We start from the raw sequence: 11,880 nt of genomic DNA, 5'->3' as shown, positions 1-11,880 counted from the left end.
GAGTCTAGTTTCAAAAAAAATAAACGAAAACATATTTTGAATTCTGTACAGTGAGAAATTCAATTCTTAGTGAAGAGTAGTTAGAATAGTCAAGCAGTAAAATAGGGGAAACTTTAAGAAAAATCTGGTATTGATTAGCCAAACCAAAAATTCTGAAAATTTTGTGGATAGAAGATATACGAGTCTATTTCCATGGAAAATTAACGGCACATCATTTGGAGTTTCGTAGCTCCAGTTACAAATAATTTAACGACTGTTGCTCAGGAAAACAGCTTGTAGAGAATATGTGATTATGTTGTAAACATTGATAAAACTTGTTTTAGTTGCTCATAAGCTATTGATTAAACCCATATGTGAATTCTAATTTGTGACATTATAAAATGATATATGAGTGTTAGATGGATCTTTAATATTAAAATTGTGAAATTGTAAGTTTATAAGTATTCGAATATGAAATGATAGTATGGCTTGAAATTGAATTATTCATTGGAAAATGATAGATGTAGATTCAGCCAAGACAAAGTGTATACATGAAAGTTTATGTGGTATATGAAGTATATTTGGATAATTGTGATGTGAATATATGAAAATTTATATTTTGATTCAGAATTTTATGTGATGAATGTGAATGTGTATATATGAGATAGGGCCGAATGGCCAATGTTATGAACGTGAAAATGTATATATATATTGTGGCCAAATGACAAGCTGTGGAAGGTGTGTTTTATTAGATATTTGATGAGGCAAATGAATTACAAATATGATAGTCGATGTGAATGCTGTAACATGTGAATAAATATGCATGAAACTTTGTGATGTAAATCCGGGATTTAAGACCCGATGACTATATGTGGTGACTATGTCCGGGTTAAGACCCGCTGACTTCGTCTGGAGATTTCATCTGAGCTAAAGGTCTCGTCGATAATCCGAGTAGAGTTTAAAGCTATAAGACTTCGCAATAAGAATTGCTTATAAATATATTCAATGCGAAAGGTTAAACAGGTATGTACTCCGAGTTTATATGTGAGCTTGATTTGAACTAAATCATAAGGTAGTTATGTGATGCATACGTGAGCAATCTATGAGACTATTCCTATGATTATGTGGCATCGGATCAGTGTGAAAGTTTATCTGCCTATTGTATATGATGAGATGTGCATATTCGGTAAAGGGATGATATACCCAATGGAAGAGTGAAATAAAAATACGAACAACCATGTTATAATTTGATTGTTATCTGTTGACACTGCTTAAAACTTACTAAGCATTGTAATGCTTACTCCGTTTACTTTGTTTCCTCTGTTTTATAGTTCTCATTTGGAAGCTACAGACTTGGGGATCGTCAGCAACTTGTTACACTATCACTATCCACTGCTTGGTACTGTTATGTTTTGGGTTATTTTATGGCATGTGTAGAATAGACCAGTGGCAGAAGAATATTTTGGTTAATGTATATAAGCCATGCGAAAATGGCATCTTTTGAATGTGTACTTATAGAAGTTTAAATTGTATCCCTGGCTGTCTTTAGTATTTATCTAAAGGAATGTTCTTTATTTCAAAAAAAAATTTCAAAATTTTTACTGTTCTGATATGAGTTTCAAGTCCGGTAATGCCCCTTTACCTATTCCGGCGACGGATACGGGATAGGGGTGTTACACTCATGGTACGAGAATAGTGAAGATCATTTGGTTAAAATTCAAAAAACATCAAGGATCCGCTTATCCAAAAACATAGGTACAAATTTGGTTAAGGTTTATTATCATAAATTTCACAAACCGGGTCAATTTTTAAAATTTAATTTTTCGATGTGCGAGAAAATTATTTTCAAACTAGGATTTTTCCAACAGTTATTAAATCTCTTTGAGGCGTCACCTCGAAGGACCTTACCGCCGTTGTGGTGTCGTCTCACAGGGCCTACTGACCGTTGTCGCAGTGTTGTTGTATGAAACCTAATAACCGTCATCACGGTGCCACCCTGAAAGACTAGTCGATACCATTCTGTTTCACATTTAACCTTGATGCTCGAACACCGCAGTGTCCCCTCCGCAACGTGTGGAGCTTCGAACATCATAGTTTGCACCTTGTAACAATGTATGGAAAAATCTTAACAAAATCCCATTTCCCTAATCATTTGCCTATACCTCTAGTTCACCCTAACTACTTTGATGCTCGAACATCGAAATGTCCCCTTTGCAAGGCCTAGAGTTTTACACATCACAATTTTCACCTAGTAGGACCGTATGGTGGTATATAGAACACCATTTCTCAGTCTTAATTTCATCTAACCCATCAATAATCTCACCTTCGTACCCCATCATTACAAACATGCAATACATTAAATTCATGATTGTATTATCATGGAGTATGCTACTTTTCAGGCATAAAAATTCCAACCATTTCATACAAACCGACACCCTGACTGATACTTATATACCTACTCAACCTTATGCATACAAAGCATTCCCAGATAGCAGAGATCATACATCATCACAAAACTCATGCTAGACTCAACATAGATTCACGTCAGTCTTACAACATCCCAGAAATAGAGTATAGAAACTCATCTAATGCCTTTAGCCTTCCAATCTTGGTTTTTCCAAACGCTAGAGCTTCTATTCTCTTAACAGCTAAGCATTATAACCAAAATCATAAATTAAACTTAACATTCTAGCTTAAAATCATTTTTCCGAAAACATGTAGAACCCCTCAAAGGTTCTAAAAATTCTTAACTTCATTTCCTAAACTTACAATTATCGAAGGACTTAGAACCTTATCAGTTGACTGAGTTATCTATTTTTCGACTCAAATCTTACGATCACCGCTCCATGCAGAGTTTCTCGTAACTATCTGTTCTTTGGAGCAACCAAGAAGAAAATGAAGAATAGAAGAAAATAAAACAAATTTGAGAAGAAATTCACCCTTAGGCTTTCCCTTCTCAGCTATTTATAGCCCTTCACACACGGCCTTCAACCGTGTAGAAATCATCCATTAATAATTATTTTGTCTCCTTCTAAGGAACTGGTTGATTCTAATCCAACCGAACCATAATTAAAACTCAATTACATCCAAATCCGCCTTTAAATTTTCCTCATTTTTCTATAGAAACTGCCAACTTACGGTTTCTATCAATTTAGCCCTCAATTTTTCCTAAATTTTGGATTTAAAGAAAACCAAATATGACAAGTTCAAACCTTGAATATGAAAATGTTATTTGAATCGAGCCAGAAACAACTGACCGAACTAGGAATTGGTCTAGAAAGTGGCTTTGAACCAGTTAGATCGGGAACCGATATGAATCAGTCGTTCAAAATTGGTTGAACCAATTGAACCAGGATTTTTTTTATTTTTTTAATTTTTAATAATTTTTTAATCGGCCTGGTCAGATCGGTGAACTCGTGGCCTAATCAATTCGACCACCAGTTCGATTTAAAAAACATTGGAATGCAACATTGTTTTGAGAAGCAACCACGAATCCCAAACATGACCTATAAAATGGACATGAAGAATACAAATAAAAAATAATCAATTTTTTATTTAAATTTTTTTTAAAACTAAGGTATCATCTATATCTATTTTACAATATATAGAAACTAATCCTTTTGGGATTCGTAATTACCCCTAACAATATTGTTTCTCATGTTTGAATCTAAATCCTCCAATTAAGAGTATAATATACCTTACCATTTTAATATTAATAATTTAAATATTATGAATTTTACAGATCAATATTTTAATAATATATATTACAATACTATTATTTCAATAGTAAGTTGCTAATATAATTGATACTTTAAATTCTTTTAATACAAATTATTTGATGTAGAAATAATATCATTTTAACCATAAATTGTAATATTATCAATTTTAAATTTTTTAAAAGTTCAATTATTGTATTTATTTTTATATTACTTTTAATGATAAATATGTAATATAATGTTTAATCTTTTAAGAGTTTAATATTAATCTAATATTTTAATTTTAAATATTAGTAAATATTAGTATAAATTGATAGTTAAATGATAAATAGTTTTATTTTAATATTTTACTAATTAATATTTTCATTTTCTTGATAATAAAGTAATAGTTTCATATTTAGGTCAATGTTATTTGATCTCGTAAAAATAATAATAACTAAATAAAAGAAATAATATTTAATAATTATTATAATATTTAAAATATTTAAATAATTAATGGTTCAATCATAACTAGTATTATTTTAAGTATTTACTATATAACATTTATTATTAAATATAATTATTAAAAGGATAAATTGCACCTAAAATTATTAAACTATTAATAAATCTACATTTTAATCACTCAACTTAAAAATTATAAAATAATTACTAACTATCCAAAAGTTTTAATATAATTATGAAAATTGTAAATTATAGAACATCTTAAATTATTGCTTGGAATTTGTATCGCTTATTGATGGAATAAAATATATTTTTGTAAGAAAAAAAAGTCAAGTTGTAAAAGAAAAAAGAAAAAAGTTGTAAAATTTTGGTTAGGTTGTATCTTGCACCGCCTACCTTACTATATATTGGAAAGTAATAATCTCGAATTTTGATGAGATTAAATCATTGGCATGAAACAACAGTAATGACTATACATGTGGGGGACCTGTGATTCATTGATGAAGCAAATAATTAAATTAATTCATTTGTGGCCTAAGGGGGACCATCTAAGATTTTTCTTCTTCGCATAAGCTCAGTTCTTCTGGTGCAACCAGCACATTAGCTGTTTTTGATATGCAAAATAATTTTACGCTCTGAAATTATAATAAATGATGTATCATGAAACCACTTCTGTTCTTCATTATTCAAGCCACCCAATTTGATGAAACATACATGTGTTTATTGTATTCTCAGTTTTATCATCCAGATTTGAGAATTGATATTCGACATGCTTATGTCTACAACTTTAGTTTTTCATATATTCGGACCTTAGCATCTTTTAGAGAAAATGGAAAACATAGATGCGATTATGTAGATTCTAAAAAAATATTTTGACAAGAAAATAAAACAAAAATGCGCTTTTCAAAGTCCAATCAAGCTCTTCTTCATTATCTTTTGTGAGTCCTACACATATAAATAGCGATAATTAGCATACAAGAAACTAATGACAGGACCTCTAACAGTTTCTTAACCTGAAAAAGTTATTTGTTTATTTAAAAAGTTAAATGGAAATAAATTATATCATTAGCCAATAAATTATGGATAAAGTTTTATTTTGGTCACTAAATTATTCGAAAGTTTTCATTTAAGTTGTTGAACTATTCAAAAACTTTTATTGAAGTCATTGGGTTATTAATTTTTTTTTAAGTTCTACCAACGAGCTCTAAGCGATAATTTACGATTATCTGATTGGTGCAAATAGTATATATTTTAACAACCTAGAGACTTAAATAAATTTTTTTAAATAATTCATTGACTAAATTATCACTTACTTTTTTAACTAAGTGACAAAAATAAAAACTTTTCATAATCCAAATGAAAAACCAGCATAATCTAACTCTGCATAGCACGTGAGACTACCATGTCAAGTATACTAAGACATGTATATGAACATGATTATATATGGATATTTATAAAGATCGAGGATAAGAGAAATGTTTAGAATTTGATTTCCAAACTAAATGTCATCCTTACATGTCGGAGACATAATTTTTATTTTGTCACTTAGATACACGTTTGATACCCAATTTGATAACTGGACAAGAATTTAAACTCTAAGCTAATTAAGTTAGTGACGTAATCAAGAAATGATAAAATGATTATGGGAAATAAGGGAGGGACAATATTGAGTATGAAAAGAGATCATTAATGATGTATTTGCTTTTGCATACATGCACATGGACTTGCTTTAGCCTCGAATAAATTGAGTGCAAATTGGGTTTGTTTTCGGTGCTGGATAGTCAAAATATTGATTGAACTTGGTAAGGTGATGGCAATCCTTTTTTTCTTTTTGGAGTAATTAAATAATTAAATAATGTTTAGTTGATTTGTATTAAGTGCTGAATGTCCTTTCAGCGGTTGACATGTCATTGGAATCGGAAAGTTTTGACAATAATATAATTTGAAGCATGAATTTTGAGAAAATCAAGTAGCTTTCTAACAAAATTGCGGAAGTCCTCATCCATTTTGTACGGAAAACATTAGTCTTATAGATGTATCCCACGCTCATTATTTTCGGTTGTCAATACAAATTGATGTTGGATTGGGTGTCGCAATTTTTTTACACATTATTTATAATCTCTCTCTAACTTTTAAATAAAAGAATAAACACGCTAAACGTCTTTTTATACTAACAACAATATTGATACTAACTAAGTTAATACATAAAAATTAATCATTTGTTACATCATGTTGAGATCTGAATATTTTAGAATTGACACCACCATAAATTATATATATCGATTCTTTTTTTTAAAATGAAAGATTTTAGTGAGTTAAATGACTAAATTACTAAAAAAATCATATTTTTAAAAATTATCGATTAGGCAATATTTTTGAAAAATTACAGTACTAGGCCAATTTTACAAAAAACGCTTAAGAAAACAAGAGAAATGAGACTAGTCCCGTAATTTTTGAAAAAAAATGGCCTAATCCAGTAAAATTTTTTTTAAAAAAAAAAGCGACGTTTAGTAATTTAGTCAGTTGAATTACCAGAAAAGGCTCATTTTTTTTTTTCAAAATAACGAAAATATGCCACTTTTATTAAAATTAACGGAAATGGACCGATTTTACAAAAACACACCCCGTGGTGCTATTTTCAAGAGGAACTCAAAAAGTGTTTTTCCTCTTGACCAATAAAACGCTTGTTTTTGCCACATCAACACTAAAACTGGAAACACTAATTTTTTTTATTTATTTTTATTAATGTGGAAATAAAACTTACAAAATAGACATTTATATAGACCCAAAGTCTCATTTCCTTTCATTTTCTTTGTTTTCTTAAGCAATGTGAGATATAGGATAGATGTATATATAGACTCATGAGTATATTTAATTATAAAATTAAATTTAAGATAATTATTTAATATAAATTGTGATTTTTTTAAGATATATAGATTATGAAATTTAATTTCTCAATATGTGAATTGATTTTTCTTAAAATATATTCTTTAAAGATCATAAAGTGATTGTATTTATATAATTAATAATAAAATCAATGTCTTTTTAATGTTTAACTATTGTATTTAAAGTGATTGATTTACTAAAAATGCAAATCTAAAGTATATATCTAATAAAATAAAGAAACAAAGTTAAAATATATATTATTTTTAAAATGAGTATTTAAAATTATTAATTTCCACGTTGCATATTGGTTAAAATCTAATTTGACATACTCAAAAATAATTTTAAAATTTTTTCTAAATGTATATTTAAAATAGTTGGGCTGTAATTTAATTTGAAGGTTTATAACTTACTCTGAAAGGGTTATGATTTAAGGAAAATATTCTTTTTTTTTCTTGCACAACTTTCAGATTTTTCTTTTATCTCGATATGATTTAGAGCTACATGTTGAAAATCAGAGTTCAACACTTGTCACAAAATCTAGAGCTAATTTGAATTTTTTATTTAAATATTGTTGAACGATTAAATCAAAAATTGATAGGTTGGTCAGTTTAATCATCAATCTAGATGTTACAATATTTGTGAATTTTTTTTATTTAGTCACATCAATAAATATAACTAAATGATTTTAACAATATTAACAATTAGACTTGTATTTTTAAATTCAAAAAATTATTTGAAATAAAAATAAAAGGCCTAAATTCCAAACTTATCAAGAATATGGGGACTTCAATCTATTTTAACAAATAATAATATGTATGGACAAAAACAAAAATCAAGATTTGTCTCTGCACAAAGATAGTAGGGAGCCATACTCTTCCAAATTCTTTAGGATATGGAACTCTGATACTCAAAAATTGGTGAAAAAAATATTTAAATTAAATAATTTGGGTTTTTATCTAAATAAAATAATTATTTAGGCATAGTGGTGGAAGACCCCTATTCATGAGTCTATATATCACAATTTAAGGAAGCAATTCTACATTTTCTAGGAACAAGCTGCAAATATATTCGTGAGTTTATATATACACATATCTTATATCTCATATTGCTTAAGAAAACAAGAGAAATAAAATTTTGAGTATATATAAAAATTTGTTCCTATTAATGTGAAAATAAAATTAATACTTTTGAATGTTAAAATTGAAAAATTAATACAAGTGGAAAATAAATATGTTTGTGCAGCAACAAATGATTATATATATTAAAAATGTGAAAATCTAAGATTATTTAGATGAAGATAAAGATATATGAACATATATACATTTAAAAAATACCTTTATAATAACGTTGAAAATGATTAAAAAGAAAATACATTAAAATGCAAACTTTTTTGAAGTGTTTGGCAAAAAAAAAGGAAAAAAATTGGTAGGTTACATAACTTGCTTTCCTTAGTATTATCATACTCTTTCAACTTTGCCACCTTTTTAGAGTGGTGAAATCGTGCACCAATGTTTTTTTAATCATTATCCATTACTAAATATTCTTCATTATTTAGTTTCATTGTTGAATAGACAACTCAATTCTCAATTCAACATATTTCTCCTAAAATCCGTTGATATTATTAAAAAAAAACCTACGGATTTTAAACATAAATTATATAGAAAATATCAGAAAAAAGAAATTACACATTGCTGGTTTGTACGAAAAATATTACAACTGCTTGTCATATAGCGAGCAAATTGACGTACCAAATTAGATGTAGTAATTTCAGACAAAACACCATCACAAAAAAATAATTAAAAAAACATTGTAAAGGAAAAAATAAATATAAAGTAAACCTGGAATTGCAATTTGATGAATGTAAAATGATGTGACCTGAAACAGCCAGCATTAAAGTCAGTCATAAATACATCTCTTTGTTTATTTTGGACTTTTCTACATATAAAAAGAAAAAGGAAATTAAATTTGAGGGTAAAATGATATGAGGTAGAGAGATTAAAAAATATGAAAAAGAAAAAAAGGTTGAACTGAAATATCATTGAATTTAACTCAAACATGTTAAACCCTCTATCAACTTTAACAGTACTAAAATTGAAAAGCTACCAGTGTACATTTCATTGTTTTGAAGGAGTGAGTGAGGTTCCTCAACGCTGTTATACTTTGGGGGCAAACGTATAATCATCTGATGGGGGATTTCCAATATTTCAGAACAACTGGAAAATGTAATTAATGGCTCTTTTGACTTAGGCCAAAAGGCATTAATTAATTGTTTAGAACATTGGTGAATCCGATGGGGAAGAATTCACCAAATCAAGAATGCTGTTCCAATAATTCTTGTTATCTTCATAGTGATCATCTCTGGCAATACCATCACCGCTGTTTCCATCAGATTCTTTGCCACTATCTGATAAACTGGGGTCGGTGGAATCATTGAGAAGAAGGTTAATGAAGCCATCCTCCATTGCGTTTCCAATATCATTGAACCCATTCTCCATGGCCAAATTAGTTGAACTTCCAAAGCCTTTCCATTCTTGTTCACCTTCTTGTTTGATCTCAGATGAAGCTGATGCAGTGCCAACAAAATCTGGCATACCCATTGAACTCAATCCAACCCCATTTTCTGAGGAAGTAAGTGTTGATTTGGGAGATTCGAGGTCACCAAATCCATTGTTTACAACACCATTATTAACTTCACTGGATTTACTCCACCCGGCAGTACTGTTCCAAGCTGTCTTATTCACAAGCTCACCGGCTGAAGAAGCAAAAGCTGCTGTTGGTGGACGAGTCAGGCGGTGTTGAAATGAATGTGAATGTGAACGTAGCTTTGATTCTCGAACCAATCTAGCTTCAGCTTCAAGCCTAGCACTTTCCCACTGAGCCATATGGCTAAGGTTTGCTGCACTCTTGGATTGAGAATCAATGGAGAGTAAAGCATCAGATTTTGGCTTGTGAGTGATCGGATCAATCCCCAATTTGGCTAACCTTTTCTTAAGATGAGTATTCCAGTAGTTTTTTATCTCATTATCTGTTCGCTTTGGCAAGTGAGTGGCTATAGCCGACCACCTGCAGACACAAGAAAATACAACCCTTTATCCAAAACCAAGATAAAAGAAACCGTCAACTGCCCACAAAACAGTTTCTTTCGATGTTTCAATCATCTAAAAGATAAACAAAACAAAACCATTGATCAGATAGACAAGAAAATGACGGAAGAAAAATGAAAACAAAAAACTGATTTGCGGGTTAAATAAAACCCATTAGTCTTTTAAAGATACCATACTATAAATAAAGAAGGGTTTTATAGGTGATAGGGTAGACTGGCAGCAGTTCAACGTCTAAGTAACTGTGTCCGGCCATTATATACAAATATATATACAGCTGAATCCAACGAGATTTTTAACTTAAACTTGACAACCGAATATGGAAAAATAGGTTGAGAAATTGAGAACACCCAAGTTCAGAAAACAAGCTATGTTTTTAAAGTGATAACGGACAAAAACTCTGAAATATATATTCAAGGGTCTTGATGGAAAAAGAAAAGAAAAAAAAAAACTATCATTTCTGACTAAGCAACATTGTGATGAAATTTTCTTGACCTGTTCCCTAAAAGGGCATGAAGTTGAATGATAGTTTGCTCTTCTTGCATGCTAAACTTTCCTCTCTTAATATCAGGTCTGAGATAATTAGTCCATCTAAGCCTGCAGCTCTTTCCACATCTTTGAAGACCTAAACAGAAAGTAAAAGAAGAAAATTTGAGAACGAGAGAGGAATGAGAATGAAGTAAGCAAGAAAAGTAAGGCTAGGGTTTAGTCACCGGCTTTGGCCGGCAAGGCACGCCAGCTTCCATGACCATGTTCTTCAATGTAAGCTAAGAGTTTCTGATCTTCTTCTGGTGTCCATGGTCCTTTCTTCAACCCCACTTTGTCACAGCAAGGTGATCTCCCCATTGGGTACAATATAGTGAAATTAAATGAGAAAAAAAAGAAGAAATTTAAGTTGGGTTCTGTTTTAACAGCACTCTTACTTACACAAGATATGATAAACTTGTGTAAGAGTGAGAGAGGAGGAAGCTTGTGTTTGTAAATGAAGAGATGGGCAGAGAAGAAAGGTATGCCAAATAAATGGGATGGTCAGAGTATATGCTAAAGTAACATTTGCAATGAAGAATTTAAAACCCAACTTTAGTTAACATTACTTCACTACGTAGCTTTGCTTTACTTGATTCATAGGGCATCCAAAAATTGTCCCATTTATGTATGGCCAAAATGGAGATTTCGAAGGATTTTTGGGTCCTCACAATTAAGAAAGCAAAAGGGTACAGTAAATGGCGTGGGGTCAGATCTAATATTTCAAGTCTATCTCAAAATTTTCTTACATTACATTACTCACTGTGATGTGACTTCTTTAAAATTTTGACCCATTTTTTAAGATGTATTAATTAGCTACTAAAGTTGAATTTCAATAAAAACAAAGTATTTTAATAATTCCAGCTGCTTTTAGATTTATTGAAGGTTAAATGTTAAAGTTGTAGGCAATTTGGTAAAGAAGCCCACACACACATATGTATAAGAAGAGTGTTACAAAAATATTACCGTAATCATTTGATTAGGAAAAGGGTTGAGTTGGTTCTCAATTATTAATTAAGTTGTAATTGAATCAACAATTGAAATATTAAAAGTAGACACGATTGATTATTCAGTTTGAGAATTTATTTTATATTTATGAGGTATTATTTAAAGAGTAATTCATTATATATCAATAAAATAATACGTGATTTAAGTTCAACTCATTCATCAAGCTGTAACTTCATTCTTATACATTAACAAAGATCACTCTCCCCACTAAGTATTTCTCTTAG

The 11,880-nt window shown here is 29.9% G+C and overlaps 1 protein-coding gene across 1 annotated transcript; it reads right to left on the bottom strand.

Moving 5' to 3' along the window:
* Positions 1-9,044: 9,044 nt before the first annotated feature.
* Positions 9,045-11,264, bottom strand: LOC108467855 (transcription factor MYB16-like). The gene is made up of 3 exons (XM_017768668.2): positions 10,837-11,264; positions 10,619-10,748; positions 9,045-10,085 (listed from the first exon to the last, which is right to left on the bottom strand). The coding sequence occupies exons 1-3, from the start codon at positions 10,967-10,969 to the stop codon at positions 9,293-9,295; spliced, it is 1,056 nt and encodes a 351-aa protein (XP_017624157.1). The 5' UTR covers positions 10,970-11,264; the 3' UTR covers positions 9,045-9,292.
* Positions 11,265-11,880: the final 616 nt, after the last annotated feature.

This window comes from Gossypium arboreum, chromosome 10, assembly GCF_025698485.1.
Source record: "Gossypium arboreum isolate Shixiya-1 chromosome 10, ASM2569848v2, whole genome shotgun sequence".
Taxonomy (NCBI): domain Eukaryota; kingdom Viridiplantae; phylum Streptophyta; class Magnoliopsida; order Malvales; family Malvaceae; genus Gossypium; species Gossypium arboreum.
Note: the sequence above shows the minus strand (reverse complement) of the source record. Positions and strands in the feature narration are given on the sequence as shown.

Coding starts and splice junctions, on each gene's coding strand:
- LOC108467855 (XM_017768668.2), bottom strand. CDS start 10,969: ATGGGGAGATCACCTTGCTGTGACAAAGTGGGGTTGAAGAAAGGACCA. Junction 10,749..10,836: donor TGCCTTGCCGGCCAAAGCCG/GTGACTAAACCC, acceptor CTTTCTGTTTAG/GTCTTCAAAGATGTGGAAAG. Junction 10,086..10,618: donor CATGCCCTTTTAGGGAACAG/GTCAAGAAAATT, acceptor TTGTGTCTGCAG/GTGGTCGGCTATAGCCACTC.